Source organism: Carcharodon carcharias, chromosome 4, assembly GCF_017639515.1.
Source record: "Carcharodon carcharias isolate sCarCar2 chromosome 4, sCarCar2.pri, whole genome shotgun sequence".
Classification (NCBI taxonomy): Eukaryota; Metazoa; Chordata; class Chondrichthyes; order Lamniformes; family Lamnidae; genus Carcharodon; species Carcharodon carcharias.
Window position 1 is genome coordinate 3,051,691 of NC_054470.1, and position 25,489 is coordinate 3,077,179.

Sequence of the window (25,489 nt, forward strand, 5' to 3'; positions counted from 1 at the left end):
ACAGGCCTGGGACTGACTGACAGCTGCTCTTGCACAGAAACAGCATCCATGAGACAAATGGGCCTCCTTTTGTGCTGTAAGCATTTAGTGATTCCTTCTATCCAGTTGCCTGAAGCCATGACTTGGTTTTATTAAAAGTTGTCTTTAGGTCTGATCTGGTTATTATCCAGTCTGGACGTTTCCTTCTTCTCCCTTGTTAAAGGTGACATTTCAATGGGGAGGAGGGAGTGGGGGTGGGGGGAATCTGAACTTGACGGACCGGATCATGGCCGAGCGTAAAGCGGAAGCTGTGGTGCTTTGGAGATTGACAGCCCCAGCATCCAATAGGATCTGCAGGCCGAGGAGTGCTGACCAATCAGCGCAGTTCAGAGGTCGAGCTTCCGGTGTGGGACAGGCTGACTCAGCGGGAAGCGGAGTGAGGCAGCATGGTGTATATGGACAAAACTCACGCCGACCGAGAGAGGTAAGGCCCGGCGCTGGCGGCGGCGGCGGCGGCGGCGGCGCCTCTCCTCACGGCGCATGTAGTTTAATGGGGTGAAGTTTGGAGAAACCCCACGGCGCCTTTTTTTATTTGGGGTGGAAATGGCCGAGCGTTCCATGGCGGAACCCCCCGGATCCCGCACACTTTCCGCTGTGTCGTCATAAAGCGGGGCGGGGCGGGGCGGGGCGGGGCGGGGGGAGGGTGCGGTTGCCCCCAAGTGACGGGGCTAGTGGGCATGCGCTGATCGCCGCCTGCCAGTTCGCCGGCGCGAGCGCTCCCCCTTCAGGGCGCCCCCTGCAGCTGCAGCCGCGGCTACCAAGCCAGCCCCACCCCCTTTCGGCTGGACATCGCCTCTCTGCAAAGCTGGGACCTGATTGGGGGTGTGGAGCCCGGAAGTAGAGAGAGATATAGACACATGGGGTGGCAGCAATGTTTACACCCAGTAACCATGGCCTTTAATCTAATTCCCTATCCATGTTGCTACAATTGTACCATTTCCGCACATCCAACTCATTGCACATGCTGCTGTCTGAGAAACCAGAGAGTGGACTGGCCTGGCCTGGCCTGGCCTGGACTGGCCTGGACTGGACTGGACTGGCCTGGCCTGGCCCTGACTCTCCATCCTGACTCTCACTGAAAAAGACAGTGAGTGTGAAAAAGCAGCATTGCTGTGGGCCATGTTAAATCGAGAGCTGAGAGTGTATGAATAGGGATTTATATATAAAAAAAAATAAACCTGTTCAGCAGAAACACATAACTAAACATTGTTTATGCTGATAAAACATCAACTTACAATTTTTGGGACAAAAGAACAGACATTGATGGTGGAAAATCAGTTAAAAAAAAAAACAACTTTCATGATAGCCAATGATTATTGAATCAGTCGGGGAGGAGTTAGGTAAGTATGCATAGAGAAGAATAATGTAAATTTCTCTTAAATGTTGGAGATTACCTTTTTGTGATAACCTGGGGAAATCTCTTTCAAGGTGGGTTCAAAATCTAAGTAACGTTTTTTTTTTGTCTTTGAAGGTTTATTTGCATATATCCAGCATATATAAACAGCAAAAAGACTATAGCAGAAGGAAGGAGAATACCAGTAGAGAAGGTGAGATTAAGGAAGATTTCTGGTAACTAACTGTTTTTTGTATGTATGCATACTGCTTTTCCTGATAATCGCTGACTGTATTCTGTAGCCCAAACAACAATGGCTGTGACATGGCCCTTATGTCCCAGGTTGCACCTTGGCTTCCTCCCTACTCCAGCTCTTCCTCCTCCTCCTCCTTTGAATATCTTGTCCTTTTCTATCCCTCTTGTTTTTTTCAGTGAAGTTTGGTCCAGCATTCCCCAAACCTCTCACTGATTTCCATCTCAAGACATCCCCAGACTATCCTTTAGCCTCTGCTACAAGGAACTCCTTATCCTGAATGGTTTTGGTTTTCATCTTGACTCCATTCTGTTCAGCTTATTCCACTCAGTTCACTGACTTCAGTCATGCATTCTTTTTTAACAGCTGTCCTCCATTGTCCAGCTCTGTGTGACTGCTTTTGAATGGTTGCATTCAGAATGCAACCAGGTCAATTTTATCCTTTGGATGCTGGAAATCTGAAATGCGAGAAATACTCCAGGTTGGAGGGTGTCATGAATACATGGCCAGAGGTGAGATTAGTAGGGTTGGGGTCAGAGGGAAGTGAAGGGAAAGAAAGATCTGAAGGGGTGTTGGTACACATGAGTTGTTGGAACTTGTTATCCTTTAAACCTGAAAGGAAGAAAAAAAGGTTTTGTTAAAGCATCAGATGAAACAAAAGGGTGAAATGAAACTCTCCCATTACACTTGCTTAAAACCTGTTGTAGTTCTGATGAGTCATTGATCTGAAGCACAAACTCTTGTTTCTCCCTCCACAGATACTGCAAGACCTGCAGAGTATTTTCATGTCAATTTCAGCATTAGTCTCACTCCCTCCCTGAATTATTAACCCAGGAATCACCTCGCACTCTGTTCTGTCTTCCTCGGCTACATGCTGGCCTTTGACAGCACCATCTTCAGATACAGGATTAGCTTGTACACATGAGCAACTGACACCCAGCCCTTCCCTTAACTTTCTGTGATGTTAGACATCTCCACTCCCTTAACCTTATCATCAGTTGCAGGACATTTTGGTACCTAGTCCTAGCCATTGGAGCTCCCTGCCTAAACCTCTTCTGTCTCCCCTCCAACCCCCAACACATCAATATTAACAAATCTGAAGACCAATTTCTTGATAAAGCTTTTGGTTATTTTGCATAATCATTCCTGGCATCAGTTTTCAGTACTCCGTGCATTTACTCTGTGAAGTACCTAATTACATGCTTTTCATAAAATATGCTACGAACATGGAAATTGTGTTATTGGTAATTTTTTTTTCTGTGAAGGCTGTTGAAAACCCAACATTTGGAGAAATTAGAGATGTTTGTGCAGCAGCAGGACTGATTGTCGCTGTAGAGGTATTTATTGTGTTTAATGATTTTGCTGAATATTGAGCATTTAAGATTCTTGGTGTTTTTCCCACATCCTATTAATATACTTTTTACACTTTTCAGAATAAACTCTACCCACGTGAGTGGAACAGAGATGTACAATTCAGAGGCAGAATACGGGTTCAATTGAAAAATGAAGATGGGTCCTTCTGTTTAGAGCAGTTTCCCACACGTAAGTAATTGAATCTGTAAAACATGTACAAGGGTCTGTTAACTGCGCAGCATGTCTTGTGCATGAGGTAATTTTTATATTTCCTGAACAATGTCTATAATCCTATGCACTTCACATTTTCCAAGCAAATAATGTTAATTCCATTAAAGCCTTTTTATTCATAAAAACAGAAATATATCAATATTTGCAAGCACATACATGAACCTAAAGATTATTCAAGGTGTTTGTCAAAGTATCATGTAATAGATTTGTTAGCAAAAGTAAAGCTGGTGAGATTAATGAGACAGTGGCAGCATGGATAGGAATTTGGCTAAGGGACAGGAAATAGAAACTAGTAATGAATGGTTATTTTTCAGATTGGAAAGAAGTATAGTAATGTTCCCCAGGGATCGATATTGGAATTGCTGCTCTTTCTGATCTGTATACTAATGACCTGAACTTGGATAATGGGGCATAATTTTAAATTTTCTAGGTGATGTATAACTCAGCAATGTTGTTTATCACAGAGGATAGTAACAGACTTCAGGAGGACTTCGACATACTGATAAAATGGCAGATAAAGTTTAACACAAGTGTGAAGTGATACATTTTGGTAAGAAATGGAAGCAATATAAACTAAATGGTAGGATTTAAAGGGGGTGTCCTCATTGAGATACCTGGGGGTGTATGTGCACAAACGTTTGAAAGTAGCAGCACAAGTTGAGAAGGCTGTTTTTAAAAAGAAGTATATGGGATCCTTGATTTAGTTAAAGCATAGATTATAAAAGCAAGGAAGTTATACCAAACCTTAATAAAACACTGGTTCAACCTCAGCTGGAGTACTGTGTTCAATTCTGGGCACAACGTTTTAGGCAGGATGTCAAGGCCTTGGAAAGGCTGCAGAAGAGATTTGCTGTAATGGTACCAGGGCAGAAGGATTTCAGTTACATGGAAAGACTAGAGGAGGAGGTTCTCCATCAAGCAGAGGAGATAAAGAAATTTGATAAAAGTTGTTCAAAATTACATAAGGTTTTCATAGAGTAGGGAGGAACTGTTTTCAGTGGTAGAAGAGACAAAGTTAAGGTGTTTGGAATAAGAACGAGAAAGCCCCATGAGGAAACAGCTTTTATGCAGTAATTTATTGTGATCTGAAAGGCATTGCCTGAAAAAGTGGTGGAAGCAGGTTCAGTAGTAACTTTCAAAAGGAAATGTAAACATACTTGAAAGCATTTACAGGGATGTGGGGAAAGAGCAGGGGAGTGGGACTAATTGGATAGCTCAATCAAAAAGCTGGCACAGGCTCAGTGGGTCTAATTGCCACCTCCTGTGCCATGTCATTCTGTGATTCTAAGATTTTGAGTGAAGACTCTTTGTCAAGATATGTGTTGTTGTGCAGTAACAGATTTTATTTGCTTAAAATGTCTCTGCGCTCGTATTTTGATGTCACTTCAGCAGTGTGTGAAACTGATTTTTTCAAACTGCTGAATAAATATCAAAGGCCATAAACCAATTATCCAATCAGGATAATGTGAAGATTCTGTTCAACATATGTACACTTTCTTACCAATAATTTGCTTATTTGGACATCAGCAATGATCTTACAACTTGTACAGTGGGTGAGTTGTATTCATTTTAAATGTAAACATTTCCATTTTGTGTTAATGAATTATGTTTTATTCTCTCTAGATTATGATATTGGAGGCACTAAAAAATTACAGAAATGGGCCATTTTGTCCATTTGGTCTGTAATCATGCTGATCCTGCACATCAGTAGATCTAATGCATTGTGTTCCTATATCGCCTTATTCCTGTTTCCTTTAACCTCCTATTAATCAGGTGTTATAACCCAGCAAAATCCTCTTCCCATTTTGTGCATTATGAAAGTTTGCCCAATAACTGTTAACGATTGAAGAGACTGATAGTAAGACCAAATTCATTTTGCAAGCATGTAGTGTATATTTGGCTGCTTAGCTTGGAGCATGTATACAAAGTTGAAATATTCTTTGTTCAGGAGATGTAAAAATTATTGAAAGCTTTGTGTTTAATGTCCATGAGTTGCTCATGAGAGTGTGATCTATTGATGGGGTCATGATGAAGTGACCTCATGCCTCAGTCACATTTTGACATCATTTACTTTCATCAGTATTAAGGACCACATTATAAAATTTGGCAAATACAACTTCAAGATTATTTTAAAAGTAGAACATACTAAAACTGCACAATGGGTAGTTAGAAGGTCAACTTTTTGGGTGTTGTCCTTCATCAGAACCGAAAGATAAGCAAGTTTCCTGGTTGGGACTTTATGGGATGGCAGGGATAGAGTTGCAGGTGGGAGGGGAGAAATTACCAATAATGCAATCTCAGAAACAAAGTTAATGGATTGAATGACCTGAAAATTGCTTAAAATAAAGGTAGGAAGCATGCTCCAAAGAAGCATTTCCGTGAAGCAGTGGAAAGACATTGACAAAAGCTTGAGAGCAAAATGAATCTGAAAATGGAAAAGTTTGGAAATGTACAGTAGGTCTTGAAGAGACCAGAACAAAAAAGTACAGCACGGGAACAGGCCCTTTGGCCCTCCAAGCCTGCGCCAGTCATATTGCCCGTCAACTAAAACATTTTGCACTTCCGGGGTCCGTATCCCTCTATTCCCATCCTATTCTTTTATTTGTCAAGCTGCCTCTTAAACATCACTATCGTACCTGCTTCCACATCTCCGCTGGCAGTGAATTCCAGACACTCACTACCCTCTGTGTAAAAAAACTTGCCCCGCACATCTCTATAGTTTTCTCCTCTCACCTTAAATCTATGTCCCCTAGTAATTGACTCTTCCACCCTGGGAAAAAGCTTCTGACTATCTACTCTGTCCATGCCAATCATAATTTTGTAAACTTCTATCAAGTCGCCCCTCAATCTCCGTTGCTGTAGTGAGAACAATCCAAGTTTCTCCAACCTCGCTCAGCTTCCCAGTTTAAAATACCCCCACGTTCAAAAGGCTTCATTAGAGTTTTTTTAACAAAACATCCTTTAACGTGCTAAGTAATGTGAAAAATGTATTCATCAAAATTCCTTTTCAAATGGACTGCTAACCTGACAAATAACACTTCAATATCAGGGAGGTGATGGCGTAATGGTATTGTTGATGGACTAAAAATCCAGAGACCCAGGGTAATGCTCTGGGGACCTGGGTTCGAATTTGAATTCAATAAAAAATCTGGAAACAAAAGTCTAATGATGACCATGAAACCATTGTTGATTGTTGTAAAAACCCATCTGGTTCACCAATGTCCTTTAGGGAAGGAAATCTGCTGTCCTTACCTGGTCTGGCATACATGTGACTCCAGACCCACAGCAATGTGGTTGACTCTTAACTGTCCCCGAACAAGGGCAATTAAGGATATATGGGTAATAAATGCTGGCCTAGCCAGCGACGCCCACACCCTCTGAATGCATTTTTTAAAAATATATAAACCATTATATATTTGGCGGTATTGCTACCATCAGTAGCCCAGGGCCTGAAGCATGGTATCTGATGTTTGACATCTGCTTTTAACTATATGTATAGAATCAAGCCACACAGTCACACACTTAGTTCATTTTTATTATTGGTCTGTCAGAAACTTCCATATAAAATCTTCAGTTCAGTCATTTTATGGCACAGGAGGAGACCATCTAGTTGACCAAGACCATGTCAGCTCTCTGTATAGCAGTCAGGTCAGTCTCATTCCTCCCTCTGTCCCCGTTGTCCTGCAAGTTTATTTCCCTCATGAACTAGTCCTTGCTTTTGCTCCTGTACTGGGTCTAGTAGGAAACTGGAGCATAGAATCAGTGAAAGTAGCAGTGGGGTTGAGGAAATTAAAATACATTGTTACTCTGCAGTCCTGCCACATCCAGTCGTGAATGGTGGTGGACATTTAAACAACTCACTGGAGGAGGAAACTCCACAAATATCCCCATCCTCAATGATGGAAGAGCCCAGCACATCAGTGCAAAAGATAAGGCTGAAGCATTTGCTACAATCTTCAGCCAGAAGTGCCAAGTGGATGATCTATCTCGGCCTCCTCCGGAGGTCCCCAGCATCACAAATGCCAGTCTTCAGCCAATTTGATTCACACCACATGATATCAAGAAACGGCTGAAGGCACAGGATACTGCAAAGTCTATGGGCCCTGAAGATAGTCTGGCAATAGTACTTAAGACTTGTGCTCCAGAACATGCCACACCTCTAGCCAAGCTGTTGCAGTACAGCTACAACACTGGCATTTACTTGCCAATGTAGTAAATTGCCCAGATATTTCCTGTACACAAAAAGCAGGGCAAATCCAACCTGGCCAATTATCGTCCCATCAGTCTACTCTCTATCATCAGTAAAATAATGGAAGGGGTCATCAACAGTGCTGTCAAGTGACACTTGCTTATCAATAACCTGCTCACTGATGCCCAGTTTGGGTTCCGCCAGGGCTACTCAGCTCCTGACCTCTACAGCCTTGGTTCAAACATGGACAAAGGATCTGAACCCCCGATGTGAGGTGAGAGTGACTGCCCTTGACATCGAGGCTGCATTTGATAGAGTGTGGCATCAAGGAGTCCTAGCAAAACTGGAGTCAAGAGGAATCAGGGGAAAGCTCTCCACTGGTTGGAGTCATACCTAACACAAAAGAAGATGGTTGTGGTTGTTGGAGGTCATTCATCTCAGCTCCAGGACATCACTGCAGGAGTTCCTCAGGGTAGTGTCCTCAGCCCAACCATCTTCAGCTGCTTCATCAATGACCTTCCTTCCATCATAAGGTCAGAAGTGGGGATGTTTCTGATGATTGCACGATGTTCAGCACCATTTGCGACTGCTCAGATACTGAAGAGGTCCATGTCCAAATGCAATAAGACTTGGACAGTTTCCAGGTTCAAACTGACAAGTGGCAAGTAACATTTGCACCACACAAGTGTCAGGCAATGACCATCTCAACAAGAGAGAATCCAAGCATCGCCCCTTGATGTTCAATGGCATTACCATCACTGAATCCCCCACTATCAACATCCTGGAGGTTACCATTGACCAGAAACTGAACTGGACTAGCCATATAAACACTCTGGCTACAAGAGCAGGTCAGAGGCTAGGAATCCTGCAATGAGTAATTCACCTCCTGACTCCCCAAAGCCTGTCCACCATCTACAAGGCACAAGTCAGGAGCGTGATGGAATACTCTCCGCTTGCCTGGATGAATGCAGCTCCCACAACACTTTAAGCTGGACATCATCCAGGACCAAAGCAGCCCGCTTGATTGACACCACATCCACAAACATTCACTCCCTCCACCACCAGCGCACAGTAGCAGCAGTGTGTACCATCTACAAGATGCACTGCAGAAACTCACCAAGGCTCCTTCGACAACACCTTCCAAACCCATGACCACTACCATCTAGATGGACAAGGACAGCAGATACATGGGAACACCACCACCTGGAAGTTCCTCTCCAAGTCACTCACCATCCTGATTTGGAAATATATCGCCGTTCCTTCACTGTTGCTGGATCAAAATCCTGGAACTCTCTTCCTAACAGCACTGTGGGTGTCCCTATACCACATGGACTGCAGCGTTTCAAGATGGCAGCTCACCACCACCTTCTCAAGGACAATTAAAGATGGGCAAGCCCAGTCTGCAATGTCCATATCCCATGAATGAATAAAAAAAAATTCTGCAGTGAGTTCTATACAGTTGCCAGAGCAAATGTGACCAAAGTTTGGCAGAAAAATGCTAAGCTGCGAATTTCTTGTAAGGGGGAAAACATGAATCACGTTGGTATTTATCAAGAAATTAGTTGTTAGAGATAACTTCTGATTTTGGCAGATCTGGGAAGGAAATAACTGGGTGGTTATTTAAGTGACCAGTTAGTTGTTTGGGAAAGAAAGGGACATTATATGATGCTGGAGGAGGACAGGAGCACAAAACTCACTTAAAAATATTGTAGTCTCCAGAATTAGTGAGAGTTGTTTCTATGGTGAGTCTCTAAGGGAGTTTATTAGCACTGAAGTAGAAGTGTAAACTGATGAATTGTTTCAAAATCACAAATTTGTAAATAAATCCTATTTTTGTACCATTTTCCTACCTCTTCCCTCTCTCCAGGTAAGTCAGTAATGTTATACGTAGCTGAAATGATTCCAAAACTGAAGACCAGGACACAGAAGGCTGGAGGAGGAGATCAGAATGCACAACCAGGGGAAGGTGGCAAGAAAGGGAAGAAGAAGAAGAAGAAGTAATTCTGTTGATGTTGCTGGCTTCAGTTAGATTTATTTTCAAACCATTCCTATATCGTAAACACGTTGAGCATGCTGTTTTCATTTGGTCCATAATGTAGGACAAATCTGGCACCACCTTTATTCTAAGTAGTGGGAGGGAATAAATTCAAAACATTATAATTGGTTTAGATTAAGTTAGGAACATTTTCCTGATATTTTTAAGTGCCTGTGGTTAAGCTTTCACTGCATGTCTGATTTAGAGGGTGTCCATAACAAAATTAATATAATTCATAAATTATGTTGTAAGTCAAGTCCAATTATAGGTCCTCAAACGGGCAGTCATTTTTGAATATTCAAGTGCTTTTCCTGTTTACTGGTTCACTAGAATGGAGTTTAAGCTGATCAAGAAGCGTAAATAGTAGCTGAAATGTAGATTTGACAGAGCTCTTTTTCAGGGAGCAAATTATCAGAAGGACAGAAGTGTGACATTCAAAGTAAGAATTTGTCAACACATGAAGCTGCAAAATTTGGCTGACATGGACATGATGGGTTGAATGATCTGCTGCTGTTCCATAATGCTAAAGCTGCCTGGCAGGTTTTTTGTTTAAACAGAACTTCATGTCTTTTGTCAAGCTAATTGTAATGAAATAAATAGTTGTTTTCAACTGCAGTTTCTTATTTTCAAATCCGAAGTGTAAGATTAAAAGTGGGTTTGGTTACAAGTGAAAGTACAGGATTAGAAAGGATCAGGCCAATCCCAAAAAATGATGACTTTCAATCTCTCATTACCTCAAATATTTCCACGCTATCCACATCGTAATTTTTCTGTGAACCTTCCTACTTTTACACCTGAGCTAATGTTCCTAATTCTGAGTGGTAACCTGGAACAAACACTGGTGTTCAGGTTAAAGCGGTTCTGGAAAAGTGGGTGAAAGTTTATTTATTCCCAGAAGAATACTGAAAAGATGGAAATGCTTTCTATCCCTCTACTTCTCAAACTATCCAACCCCTCCTAACACAAGCAGTGTATCTGTTTGGGTGCCATTTTCTGCACTGTCTGGATATAGTAGTGACTGAAATTATTGTACACAGTACTCCAGATGTACCAACTCCTTACAGGACCTCATCATCTGCAGCATCTTGTACTCTGGACCTCTGCTGAAACATCCCCAGCTTTTCCTTCATGTTGGTTTGTGAACTATCCAGCAATACCCCTACATCCTTCTCCTATTGTGTTTGTGATTGCTCGAGCTACAGTTTTCTGATTTTCCAAAAAGAAAAAATCAAGGGCCTAAAAACTTATATTCCTACTTCAGGCAGAATAGGGCTTGGGATCTGGTGGTTCCTTTATAAGCCTGACCTTTTGGAATTTCTAGAGTTGGGCAATTTGCATATTTACTCATCTGTGCCTTTTAGGTTGAACTGCCATAATATAAGACCATAAGACATAGGAGCAGAAATTAGGCCATCCGGCCCATCAAGTCTGCTCCACCATTCAATCATGGCTGATAAGTTTCTCAACCCCATTCTCTCGCCTTCTCCCCGTAACCTTTGATCCCCTTACCAATCAAGAACCTATCTATCTCTGTCTTAAATGCACTCAATGACCTGGCCTCCACAGCCTTCTGTGGCAATGAATTCCATAGATTCACCACTCTCTGGCTAAAGAAGTTTCTCCTCATCTCTGTTCTAAAAGGTCTTCCCTTTACTCTGAGGCTGTACCCTCGGGTCCTAGTCTCTCCTACTAATGGAAACAGCTTCCCCACGTCCACTCTATCCAGGCCTTTCGGTATTCTGTAAGTTTCAATCAGATCCCCCCTCATCCTTTTAAACTCCATCAGGTATAGACCCAGAGTCCTCAAACGTTCCTCATATGTTAAGCCTTTCATTCCTGGGATCATTCTCGTGAACCTCCTCTGGACCCTCTCCAGGGCCAGAACATCCTTCCTGAGATACAGGGCCCAAAATTGCTCACAACATTCTAAATGTGGTCTGACCAGAGCCTTATAAAGCCTCAGCAGCACATCCCTGCTTTTATATTCTAGTCCTCTCGAAATAAATGCCAACATTGCATTTGCCTTCCTAACTACTGACTCAACCTGCAAGTTAACCTTAAGAGAATCCTGGACTAGGACTCCCAAGTCCCTTTGCACTCCAGATTTCTGAATTCTCTCGCAATTTAGAAAATAGTCCATGCCTCTATTCTTCCCACCAAAGTGCACGACCTCTCACTTCCCCACGTTGTATTCCATCTGCCACTTCTTTGCCCATTCTCCTAACCTGTCTAAATCCTTCTGCAGCCTCCCGGCCTCCCCAATACTACCTGTCCCTCCACCTATCTTTGTATCATCTGCAAACTTAGCCAGGATGCCCTCGGTTCCTTCATCTAGATCATTAATGTATAAAGTAGATCATTAATGTAGAAAGTGAAAAGTTGTGGTCCCAACACTGACCCTTGCGGAACTCCACTAGTCACCGGCTGCCATCCTGAGAAGGACCCCCTTATCCCCACTCTCTGCCTCCTGCCAGACAGCCAATCTTCTATCCATGCTAGTACCTTGCCTCTAACACCATGGGCTCTTATCTTACTGAGCAGCCTCCTGTGCGGCACCTTGTCAGAGGTCTTCTGGAAGTTCAAGTAGATAACATCCATTGGCTCTCCTTTGTCTATCCTGTTCGTTACCTCCTCAAAGAATTCTAACAGATTTGTCAGGCATAACCTCCCCTTGATGAAACCATGCTGACCTTGACCCATTTTGCCATGCACTTCCAAGTATTCTGAAATCTCATAATTAATAATGGGCTCTAAAATCTTACCAACGACCGAGGTCAGGCTAATCGGCATGTAATTTTCCGTCTTTTGCCTCTCTCTCTTAAACAGGAGGGTTACATTAGCGGTTTTCCAGTTCTCCGGGACGCTCCCTGACTCTAGTGATTCCTGAAAGATCACCACTAATGCCTCCACTATCTCTTCAGCTATCTCCTTCAGAAATCTGGGGTGTAATCCATCTGGTCCAGGTGATTTATCCACCTTCAGACCTTTCAGTTTTCCTAGCACCTTCTCTTTGGTAATGGCCACCACACTCACCTCTGACCCCTGACTCTTGAAATTTGGGGATGTTACTTGTGTCTTCCTCTGTGAAGACTGGCGCAAAGTACCTATTCAGTTCCTCCGCCATTTCTTTGTTCCCCATTATTCCTTTTCCAGCGGCCCAATGTCCACTTTTGCCTCTCTCTTACCCTTTATATATCTAAAAAACTTGCAATCTTCTTTTATATTACTGGCTAGTTTACCCTCATATTTAATCTTCTCCCTCCTTATTTCTTTTTTTGTTGCCCTCGGTTGGTCTTTGTAGGCTTCCCAATCCCCTGGTTTCCCACTGCTCTTCGCCACATTGTATGCTTTCTCTTTAGCTTTTACGCTGTCCCTGACTTCCCCTGTCAGCCATGGTTGCCTCGTCCTCCCTTTAGTATGCTTCTTCTTCCTAGGGATTATTTTTTGCTGTGTCTCCCAAATTACTCCCAGAAACTCCTGCCATTGCTGTTCCACTGTCTTTCCTGCTAGGCTCATCTCCCAGTCAATTCTGGCCAGCTCCTCCCTCATGCCTCTGTAGTTGCCTTTATTCAACTGTAATACCATTACATCTGATTCCAGCTTTTCCTCTCAAATTGCAGAGTAAATTCTATCATATTATGGTCACTTCCTCCTAAGGGTTCCTTCACCTTAAGCTCCCTTATCAAATCTGCCTCATTACACATCACTAAATCTAGAATTGCCTGTTCCCTAGTGGCTCCACCACAAGCTTCTGCAAAAAGCCATCTCGTAGACATTCCACAAATTCCTTTTCTTGGGATCCACTACCAACCTGATTTTCCCATCTAGCTGCATATTGAAATCCCCCATGATCACTGTAACCGTGCCTTTCTTACACACCTTTTCTATCTCCTGGTGTATCTTGTGCCCCACATCCTGACTGCTGTTCGGAGGCCTGTACATAACTCCCATAATGGTTTTTTTTACCTTTGCGGTTCCTCAACTCTACCCACACAGATTCTACATCATCTGACCCTACATCATTTCTTGCTATCAATTTAATTTCATTTCTTAATAACAAAGCAACCCCTCCCCCTCTGCCAACCTGCCTATCTTTTCGATAGGACGGATATCCTTGGATATTTAGCTCCCAGTCCTGATCCCCTTGCAGCCATGTCTCCGTGATGCCCACATCATACCTGCCAATTTCAATCTGCGCCACAAGCTCATTTACCTTATTTCGTATACTGCGTGCATTCAGATACACCTTCAGTCCTGTATTTCTCATCCCCTTTCTCATTGTCGTCCCTTTATCTGATGTGCTTGAAGTTAGATTCCTAGCCCTTTCCAAACACTCTGTCCTATTTTGTGTTCTGGAGACTTTAATAGCCTCTCCTGAGCTCTCCTTCCTTTTCAGTTTTTTCATAATTTTCCATGAAGTTAAATCCACCCCCCTACACACTAACCTGCTGCTTTGTTTCCCATTAGTCATACTTCTTGGAGTTTTACCCTTCCTTCCCCCCCACTTTCTAGTTTAAAGTCCTGTTGACCACCCTATTTACCCTTTTCGCTAGAACATTGGTCCCAGATCGGTTCAGGTGGAGACCGTCCCAGTGGTACAGATCCCTCCTGTCCCAATACTGATACCAGTGCCCCACGAAATGGAACCCCTCTTTCCCACACCACTCCTTTAGCCACGTGTTTACTTCCCTTATTCTCGCGTCCCTACGCCAATTTGCACGTGGCTTGGGTAGTAATCTGGAGATTATAACCCTTGAGGACCTGTTCTTTAATTTAGTTACTAGTTCCTGATAATCTCCAAGCAGGTCCTCTTTCCTAGTGTTCCCTATGTTATTTGTCCCAACGTGGACCACAACAACTGGGTCCTCCCCCTCCCTCTCCAATATCCTTTCAAGCCAGTCAGAGATGTCCCTCACCCTGGCACCGGGCAGGGTGCCAGGACACCATGCGGGACTCTCGATCCTGCTTACAAAGGAAGCTATCAATTCCCCTAATTATAAAATCTCCTACAACTACCACTTGTCTTTTTGCTCCCCCCTCTTGAATGGCTTTCTGTGCTACGGTGCTGTGGTCAGCTGGCTCATCCTCCCTACAGCCCTGTTCTTCATCCACACGGGGAGCAAGTACCTCGTACCTGTTGGACAAGATCAAGAGCTGAGACTCCTCTGTTCCTGAACACAGGATCCCTCTACCTGCCTCACTTGCAGTCACACTCTGCTGACCCTGACCACTGACCAAATTTGAGGTATTTAACCTACCGGGTGTGACCGCCTCCTGATACAAAGCGTCCAGGTAACTCTCCCCCTCCCGGATGTACCGCAAGGTCCGGAGCTCAGACTCCAGCTCATCAATTCTGAGCCGGAGTTCCTCCAGCAACCAACACTTGCTGCAGATGTGGTCACTGCGGCTCACAATGGGATCTGCCAGCTCCCACATCATACAGCTACAGCACATCACCTGTCCAGCCATCACGACTAAATAATTAATTTATTCATTAGCTTTGAAGTGTTTTTTTTTCAAATTTGGTGCAGATTTCCTACCAATCAGGTCACAGCTTTCCTGTGATGTCACTTTCTCAGTTTTATCCTGTCTCCACCGCTCTCCTCGCGCTTTTATCCTGTGTCTCCACCGCTCTCCTTGTGCTCCTTTATCCTAGAAAGTAGCCCATGTTTATAATTTCCATGAACTTGCCAGCTGCTGGGGTGCTTAGCCGGCAGGTTCATGGAAATTATAAACATGGGCTACTTTCTAGGACTGATTTCCTTTCTAGGGCTGATTTTATCTTTTGGTTGCCCTACCTCATATCTGCTTCTGGCAGACACACCATAAACTGAAATCCTTGTTCATACCCTTGACAGCTGTGGCTACTGCAGTTTACCCCTTGATACTCTCCGAACTTCCATTATTCAAACTCAAGTGCCCACCAAATCTACTTTAGCCCATCAACAGATCAAATTTAAAGCCCTCATTCAAGTCACTAAGGATTCACTTCACCCGCCACCAACCTTGTCTCAGTTCCAATGCCTTATCTTTCTCAGTTCCAATGCCTTATCTTTTGACCCTGGCTTCCCTGTGCATCCCTACTCCCTCCTTCCAGTTTCACTAAAGACTGCTTCCTTCCTCCTCCAGATCAGATTCTCCAGATTTCTTCCTGCCTTTGCATTCTGTTCCCGAAACCTCATTTTTACCTTTGTCACCTCTGGACAAGAATATTTTAAGTCTCTCTTTGTTAGCTTCCTATCCTGCACCCTGCTAGAGTTAACTGAAATCATTACTGTATGTAGCCTATCTTGTACAAATTCTATTCAAACCTTATCCCACCCATTTCACATTTACATGCAGCCCCTCAGCAACAGAATCCCAAAACACAAATTACATATATACACTGATAACACTCAGTTCCTGTGCCACCATCACCTCTCCTGGCCCTGTTAAAAGCCCTTCGAGAAAAGCACAAATGAAGTTAAGACCGATTTATTCTGAATCTAAGGGATTGTATCCTTTTCCCTGAACACATTCAACGGTATTCTGAGACAAGGGGCGATTCTCACTTGTCATAACATTCTCATCAAGATTCTCATCAAGATTCTTTAAGAACTGATTTCCTCAAGAGGGAACCTGCTCATCAAATACCCTTCCTGTTGGTTCAACAATCTCTTTCCACTTAAGAATCTACTTTCCTAAGATAACAGTAGCATGACAGACATCCAAAAAGGATAGCATTTTCATTTACAGCCATATAGAAGAGTTTCAGGATTATCGGATCTTCTCAAAAGAATTTTAATTTCCTGAGACACTATAACCATGTATGTCAATTCAATACTATTGCAGTGATCTCCTGGCAGCCCTCCCATCTTCCATCCTAGAGACTTGTGCACATCCAAAACTCCCTTGTCCTTATCTTCACTTGAACCAAAGATCTCATTCACCCATCACTCCTGTTTGCTGACCTACTGTGGCTCGATTTAAAAATTCTCCTAGTTGTTTTTAAATCCCTCCATGGCCTTGCCCGCATCCCTATTTCTAATTTCTTGCAGCTCTGCAGCCCTCCAATATCTACGCTTTGCTAATTTGGGCCTGTTGAACATCCCTGATCTTTAATCTCCACCATTGGTGGCTGTGCCTTTAGCAACTTCAGCCCTAAGCTCTGGAATTCCTTCCCTAAACAGCTCTGCCTCTCTTTCCTCCTTTAATACACTTCTTTGACTAAGCTTTTGATCATCTACCCTATATTTCCTTATGAGGCTCGGTATTATATTTTGTTTTACAATGCTTCTGCGAAGCACCTTGGGGTATTTTATTACTTAAAAGGCAACATATGTTTTTGGAACATTTTGTTGCATTAAAAACTTATATAAATTTGTTATCCTCACCGGACTTACATTAGCTCCTGATCCGCAAGTTTTTCAAATTTAGCACTTGTTCTTGTACTTAAATCCCTTCATGCTTTCTGTTCTCTAACCTGTGATTTAACAATCCCTGCTGAACTCTCCATTCCTGACTCAAGCCTCTAATGCAACCCCCACCCCCTATTTTTTGTCTCTGTTGCCAGCTGTGACGATAGCCATTTAGGTGTCACTAGTCTTTCCTCTTGATTACTTATGCCCCTTTACAATACCTTGGTGCATTTTTCTGTATTAAAGATACTATATAAATGCATGTTGGTATTTTTGCTTAAATAATACAATACATTGGAATTTTTTTGGAATTGTATCTCCTTTCAGTTTTCCATAATTTGCTATCCCATGGCCATATGAAAAATGCTAGATAAGATTTGCTGGTCCCTTCGGCCTGTCCATGTAGAGACATTATTTGCATTCGAGTGGGCATTTCAGCCTGGCCTTGATGGAACCAGCTATATTGATAACGAAAGCAATTTTTTTTAAACCAAACCTAACTCAGTCATGTAGCCTCTTAAAAAGCCTTACTTATACCTGTTTTTGACCTGGTATTCTGGACTGCAAATGTACTAAACACTTGGAATCAACCATTCAAAGAAGTGACAAGTCAACTTTAAAAGTTTATTGGACATTTACCAGACAAAAGGACAAGACAGACCAGAAAAATGCCACACTCAGAACTGCATCTGCATCATTAGTAATAGTCCATGAAATATTTGCAACAAGCAATTAAACACTGATTGTAATATTACATTTGAGTACCATCCATTTTTTCCACTTTTCTTGATTTTGGTAAAATTCAGCATATAGGTTATAAGAAATACATTTAAAGTGTGCATTGAAAAAAAACATTCCAAAGGCAATATATTTTAACACTCTGGATTCCAGGGAGTCGAAGGTAAAAGCAAGCTTTCTCAGACATTGTTTAAGTGCTCTTCTTCTCCTCAAAGATTAGGTTTGCTGTTGCTTTCTTGGCTGGAAAGACAAACAAACATGGACAGTACTTTCACATATTCCTCTTTATTCCACCATACCAGCCAAACCAATTCTGATCATGCCACAAATCAATTGTTTTGGTGCTGCAATGCTACCAACAACACTGGTTTACTAACTTATATTTTTGCACTTTTTCATTGAAAATTTTCTCCCTTGCACCTCCCAAGGCATTGATTCTATGCTGAGGCACCAGGAATCCCCAATATCTCCCCAGATAGAAGCCCAAAGAGTAAATGTTTACAGGCTATTCTAGCACTGTGGCATCACACTCAAGAACATTTGAGTTCTGTCTTGACCCAAAATCCATTTTCCAGACAGAATTACTGAATAACAGTATCTGATTAATGCACCGCTGACTAGGGATCAAATCAATAACTTGCTCGCTTAGCTACTCAGCGTCTTACACACTTATCTGTTGAAATTAATTTTCATGCAGAGATAAAGCACAGTGTGTTGGAACTCCAGTATAAAGACTCTGGGATGATGCATGTAATCTTGTGCACACTATTCAATATTTCATCAAATTTCAAGCTCAGCCTCTTTGGGGTGCGATCAAAACACAGTCAAGGAAATTACCCACAGGAAGAGAGTTAACTCACGATGACTCCTCTGCAACTCCTAGTGTCAAACTAGAGTACAATGAAACAAGAACCCAAGGTGATATGTCTGGATGCAAAAGACAAAGTGAGAAAGAACAAACTTGGATTCATATTGGACCAGCCGATCTATTTTAGTGATATTGCCCAGGATACAAGGAGAACTACGCGGCTCTTCTAAAATAGCACCATTGAACTTTTACATTCAAAGCCTCAGTTTAATGTCCCATATAAAAAACAGCATCTCTGCCAGTGCTTCACTCCAACATTGCAACATTGAAATGCCAGCCTTACATTATGTATACAAGGTTTCTGGAATGGGGCTTGAAAGGAAAAGGGGATGGGGAGGGACTGGGTGTGCAGGGGAAATGTGTGTAAATAGCCTGAAATGTGTTTTTCCAATCCCTCTCTTTGGGTTCCCTTGGGCCTTACACTTATTCCTAAGCTAAGTACTGAATCATATTGATGTTAACCTTGTCCCCCATTACAAAAGCAAGTTACTGGTTTGTAACTTATGTGGATGCTGATCCGTTCCCAAGCTAATGCTGCTCTTATTCTAGCCCACTCCCAGATGAGAGGGGACATTGGTGAGAGACTCTTCCTTTTCCTCCTTGTTTGAGCATGGCTGAGTTAGGGTACTCACTCTGCAGGAACTACAAACACAAAACTGTATCTCATCATTCAGAAAACTTTTGAAGGTTGTGTAGCCCAGAAGATCTGATAAACACAACTTATACTAACAATCTACTACAGCTAAATAAAATGATTTATCTTACCATTTTCTTTAATGTTATCTGCAGCTTCTGAGGCCCGTTCACCAAGATTCTTCACAATCTCATCCATTTTAGCCTCATGCTTCAGAAAGAAAGGGCGGATAAAACGGTTGTAGATCATTTGAGAACCATTATTTGAGATGGGGGCCATACACCAAACCAGGAATGCACACTAAATATTAACAGATAAAGAAATAGATTAAAATAACTGGTTTCTATATCAATTGTTGCTTCAAATCACATGGGCATTTTGATTAGTGTTACATAGTGACTTAAATAAAAACTAAGTTCTGAATATTTGTTGTAAACATCATTCTACATATTATTGGCCTCCCAAACTGATTATAACATTGTGATTTTCTTTGCGTTAGGTAAAATAATTACTGTCCAGATAATTACATTTCAAATCAGTTAGTCAGACACACAATGTGAAAACAAAATTTTACACATCATCTTATTTTGAAACCAAAAGATACATTGTGGATACAAAAGATGCATCCTCCATAATGGGGGAGGGGGTGAGCCGAAGAGGAGGGAAACTGAACAAGTGGAGGAGAAAGAGGGAAATGCAGAGGTGGTGGGGAGGGAAAGCTGAAGGGGAATAAAAATAGGGAAGAAAAGGCATGGAAATTATCTCAGCAGGAGTCACAATTTTCATCTCAACCAGAGAGATTGTGTGATGGTGTGGCCTTTCTTCTAGGCACCATACAAAAACTTTGGGTAAGTCATGCAAGTTGAGCCAAGTTCAACACTCCCTCTTCGCCGAGACCTGGCCTACTACAGCGGGAGGGGTTTTCTTCTTCATTACTTTCTGGTTTTATTTCTGCGAACCTTAGCATCTCCTGACTGCAACACTTTCTGTCACAGCATTGCACTACACCAAATGGATAGTGTGACCATTGACCCCAAAGCTTCTGCTTACGTTTTTGGATGGAGGGCACTTTCAGCATTGTGGGAAGGCAACACTTGGCCTTCTGAGGTCAGTCATCGTTATTGTGCCTTCCTGTTATGAGCTGATGACGTAAAGCATCTGTTGTCAAGCCCCTGGGCCACTATGTTTCAATATAAACTCCTGGTATTTCACCTAACGGTTGGCTTACCAAAGATTTCGGGCATTCCCAGCATTTTCTAAAATAATAACTGGCTCTGCAGGTACATGCCATCACTTTTATAATAGCTTTTTCTATTAACAGAACCTGAAATTGAGAATTTTCAACACACATTGAAATGGAATATTGAGACTGCTTAGCAATTTTTATGACAGCTCACGATTCTCCAGATCCTGCTGAATCAGGAATGGATCTCGTAAGTTAATTACTCCAAGCTAAAAAGGAGATATACTGTTATAAGTTCTGAGTGCCTCAACTTATGATCAAGCATCTTCTACTCTGGCTTTGCAAAATACTTCTCTATGTTACCAATTCTGATTTTAAGATGTCAAATACTTGTCTATTCCACTCTTGATTTATTTTAAGTGACTTAAGATTTATTTTTCTTTATAGCTCAGGAATCAAGAATCTAAATCCATTCCTTTGTGTTTGTTTGTTTATCAATCCTTAACAGGTCTCCTTAAGGAGTAGAAAGTATAAATGCAACATTAAATGTTGTTACATACAAGTACTTCAAAGTGTATTTTATGTAAAAAAAACTACCACACCTTATTCAACATTTGGGATTTACATATCATCAATAAGTGACATGTACAAACTTCAGTGGAAAAATTGGCACAAGAGGACAAATTCAGAGGAAAGGTGTGCAGGAAAAGAACCCAAAAATAACGTCATAACCACACATCTGAACTCAATAGATCAGCTCATTATTCAACATATTTTGGAGACCAGATAACAGGGTAGAGGAGAAAAATCAGAAAGAAAAATATCCTGATAACCTCCACTTAGTTTAACCCTAGTTCAGTCTAGTTTTGTAATCTGAAACTTCTAAAATTAAAAACATTCTGGCCAAAGGCACAGAAGTACAATTCAATTAAGAAATGTAGTGTTTTATATAAAATACATTTACACATCAAAAACAGAAACAATATTTCATTATGGAGAAACAATATAGAATTGGCATAATTTGAATTTTCACCATGGGGTCACTCCTAAAATAAAATAGCCAAAGTGGTACTTGGTGCTGTCATTTTGAATCTTGTTAATAAATTCAAAGATCCTGAAAACTGTCAGAGCTGCTTGTGCACCAGTGTCTTAATGAGCAGGCAGTCTCTCTTCTTTCCCTGATGTAAAATGACTGGGCTGAGGGCTCAACTTCTGTTCGCTATGACTGATTCAGAATAATTTTAACCCACAAAAACAGGTGGAGTTGGGTCAGGTAGGGTATAAAATTTCTTTAAAATCTCAAACTCAATCCCAACCACCCCACTTCTAGTTTTAATGAAGGCAGAGAAGGCATGTGACTGACACTCTCCCAGAAGGCAGGTGGCTTATGTAAATATCTTACAGATGCAGCCTGTCTCAGATTTCACCTCTATTTTAAATTTAAAGCTGGCCAGCTGGGCTTCCTGACCATGAGGAAACCCAGCAGCTAAAGGGGAAGCAAGGATTCCTGTGTCAAAGAGGTAACTGCCTTCCCAGCACTGTTTTTCAGGAGCAGTCTTTGCTATCCCCCAAGCTACACTGCTTCCTTCCCTGCAACAGGAACCTCTTAATTTCTGCCCCTGATCCGTCTCTGCCTCCCTGCAATCAGCCCCTGACCCTACAAGCTAATCTTTACCGCACCCTTACCTGTTCCTGAGCTGTGGCTTATGCTGCAGCATCCCCATGTAACAGAGTCAATCCTGTCAATCAAACTGGCTTCCAAGTGTGAACCCTGCTCCTAACAACTTGCATGCTGTAGGGACAGAACTCTATAGCCTGGTTTATTTATTCATTCTGAGGATGTGGACATCACTGACAAGAACAGAATTTATTGCTCTTTCCCAATACCCTCAAAAAGGTGGCAGTAGGCAACCTTCTTCAACTGCTGCAGTCCACACTCCCACATTGCTATGAGAGAGGAAGCAGTAGGATTTTAACGCAGGCAACAGTTCCAAATCAGGATGTTTTGCGACTTGGAGGGGAACATGCAAGTGGCAATGTTCCCATGCGCCTGTTTCCCTTGTTCTTCAGGAGGTAGAAGTTTGGAAAGTGCTGTCAAGAGTGTATTTGGTGAGTTCCTGCAGTCCAGCTTGTGTACACACTGCTGCCACTGTGTACTGGTGGCAGAGGGAGTGACTGTTTAAGATGGTGGAAGGGGTGCCAATCAAGCAGGCTGTTTTGTCCTGAATGGTGTCAAGCTTCTTGAGTGTTGTTAGAGCTGCACTCACCCAGGTAAGTGTAGAGTTTTCCATCGCACTCCTGACTTGTAGTTTGTAGGTGACGGACAGGCTTTGGGGAGTCAGGAGAGCAGGAACTCGCCGCAGAAACTGTTTGCCTCTGTCCTGCCTTTATCGGGAGGGTAGAGACAAAGGTGTGTAGATCTGTTTTGGATTAGGTGAATTAAAATGTGCCAATTAGCTTACCTCAGTCACAAGTATTTTGTGATCTTGAAGTTGTCCTGCTGAAACCTTGTGTCTTTCGGAGGGGATCCTGAAACATTGGGTAGCCTGAAGCCATTGTTTTCAGTCCCTGCTCCAAATTCAGTTCCCTAGCTACCACTCCCCATCCCTCCCTAGCAATGGTCTGAGATTAGGCCAATTTATTCGCAATCTTGGTATCACGTTTTGGCGCCAAGATGAGCTGCCAACTAAATATATGTGCCATCATTAAGACCGCTTATTTCCATCACGATAACACGCTGACTTTGCCCATCTGATAATCTGCTGGAAACCCTCATTCATGCCCTCATTGCCACTAGAGTATTCTAATGCACTCCTTGCTGGTCTCCAAACATCTGTTCTCCATAAACTTGAGGTCATCCAAAACAGCACATGTCTTAACTCACAACAAGTCCATTCCCCTATCAACCGTGTGCTCACTGACTTACACTGGCTTCCAGTCAAGCAATGCCTTGATTTTAAAATTTTCTTTCCTGTTTTCATGGTCTCATCTCCCTCCCTCTAATCGCCTCCAGCCCCACAACCCTCTGAGGCATCTGGGCTCACCTGCTTCTGGCCTCTCGAGCTTCCCTGATTTTAATCATTCCACCATTGGTGGCTGCGCCTTCAATTAAAAAGGCACTAAGCTCTAGAATTCCCTACACCTCTCTGCTTCTCTACCACTAGAATTCCCTACACCTCTCTGCTTCTCTACCACGAGAATTCCCTACACCTCTCTGCTTCTCTACCACTAGAATTCCCTACACCTCTCTGCTTCTCTACCACTAGAATTCCCTACACCTCTCTGCTTCTCTACCATTAGAATTCCCTATACCTTTCTGCCTCTCTACCATGCCTTCCTTAAAAATCATCTCTTTGACCAAGCTTTTGGTTACATGACCTAATATCCCCTTACGCGGTGACATTTTTTTGTTTTATAATACTCCTGTGAAGCACCAAGGAATGTTTTATTATGTAAAAGGTGCTATTACAGAAATGGTTCAGCACAGGAGGCCATTTGGCTATCATGTCTGCAGCAGCTCTCCAAATGAGCGACTCACCTAGTTCCAAACTCCCGCCTTCTCCCCCTTTCAGACAACAGTCTAATTCCCTTCGGAATGCTTCAATTTAACCTGTCTCCACCACCCTCAGGCAGAGCATTCCAAACCCTAACTACTCGCTGCATGGAAAAGTTTTTCCTCATATCGCTATTGCTTCTTTTACTAATTCCTTCACATCTGTGCCCTCTTGTTCTCGAGCCTTTCACAATGAGAACATTTTCTCCCTATCTACTCTGTTCAGACCCTCATGATTTGTAATATCGCTATTAAATCACCTCTCAGCCTTCCCTCCTCTAAGAAAAGGTCCTAACTTCTTCAATCTATCTTCAAACAGAAATTTCTCATCCCAGGAGCCAATAGGATATAAAGTGAAGTTGATGCTTTTGTTGTTGAAGATTCAAACAGATAAACTGAATTTTGTGGAGATGTCTACCTGCTTTTCTTCCTCCAAGTACAGCCCAGACCTAAACAAAACTTAAACTGCCATCCTAAAAGTTAGAATGCTGTCACAGGATAATTAGCTTCATTGAGAACCATAGAATCTTACTTTGCCCATAACAACATTTTCTTCAATTTTGGATCTCAGAACATGAACAACGCTGATGGGAATGTATTTATTACTGATTATGATGGCGGTGGTCAGCCTCCCAACAATTGTTTTAACACTGAATGGTTTTGATAAACCACATCAGAGCACATCAAGTGTCAACTATGGAGTGGTAAGATACATCAACTGGCTGACATAGCTTAAATTACACATCCTAAATGACCATGGGATAACACAAACCAAGGTTTCTCAGTAGTCTATAGCTTGAGGATCCTGTTCTCCTGACTGAAACAGAAGTTTGCTGGTGACTGGTCTACAGAATTGTAAGGAAGAGAAAAGGGAAAGGAAGTCTGCTGATTATATAATCTTGCCACTGAGAAAGATAAGTAATTGTCAAACTTTTTCATTTGAAAAAGGGAAGTTAGCATACACATGCAAAATTTTGGTACAACACTATATAATTTTCCTTCCATTAACTGGTTTCTAAAATTATTAAAATCTAATCTTTTTGGTCATTATAATGCAAAACTAGAATACCTTCTACATAGAACATATATGATATTTTACACCCAAATAGATCAACAGCAACTATGTAGACAATGGAATCTGGGGTTCCATTATTTTCAGGCCAGAGCAGCATTTATAGTTAATGGCAAGAAGAATCACTTATGCTTAAAAGTAGACTGGACACAAGTTTTCTCCAACTTTACTGCACATTACAACACTAATCCATTACAAACTCATTTCTACTTACCTTGAATATATAATAGAAGGGAAACCAGGAAAAAAAGATGTCAGAAAAGAATTCAAATACACTGAAGAGACCATATACCACCCAGTACATCAGCCATATCGTATCATCATCTTTATCAGGGCTTTCGATGGCCTTGATTCTGCAGAGAAGAAAAGTAAATTTACCAAATATTTCAAGAGTACAAAGCGAACATATTTTCAATTTAATGTACTCTGAACAAATATAGATACCGAAAATCCAGATGCAGGGAAACATCAAGAAAATGCTTTTCAAAATGCTTAGGATATAAATGGGGCTTTACATGGTGCTTGGATTGCCCAAGAAATTTAAGACAAATTATCCCCTGATGTTATGTATTAAATCAGTTGTGAGAAAGTATGCTTAACCTATTTTGCTG

General features: G+C 42.0%; 2 protein-coding genes across 2 annotated transcripts in view; one reads left to right on the top strand and one right to left on the bottom strand.

Annotated features, from left to right (window-relative positions):
• Nucleotides 1-366: 366 nt before the first annotated feature.
• On the top strand, nt 367-10,043 carry srp19 (signal recognition particle 19). The gene is made up of 5 exons (XM_041185493.1): nt 367-463; nt 1,511-1,586; nt 2,891-2,962; nt 3,059-3,167; nt 9,266-10,043. Exons 1-5 carry the CDS (start codon nt 426-428, stop codon nt 9,397-9,399), a joined length of 429 nt encoding a protein of 142 aa, XP_041041427.1. The 5' UTR covers nt 367-425; the 3' UTR covers nt 9,400-10,043.
• A 7,397-nt stretch (nt 10,044-17,440) lies between these two features.
• The window catches only part of reep5 (receptor accessory protein 5), a 31,310-nt gene continuing 23,261 nt past the window's right edge, over nt 17,441-25,489 (bottom strand). Inside the window, exons 3-5 of the mRNA XM_041186781.1 lie at nt 25,093-25,231; nt 19,202-19,370; nt 17,441-17,808 (exon numbers count right to left, since the gene is read on the bottom strand). Of these exons, the coding sequence (XP_041042715.1) occupies nt 17,759-17,808; nt 19,202-19,370; nt 25,093-25,231 (358 nt within the window). The 3' untranslated portion in view covers nt 17,441-17,758. The remainder of the gene's footprint in view (nt 17,809-19,201; nt 19,371-25,092; nt 25,232-25,489) is intronic.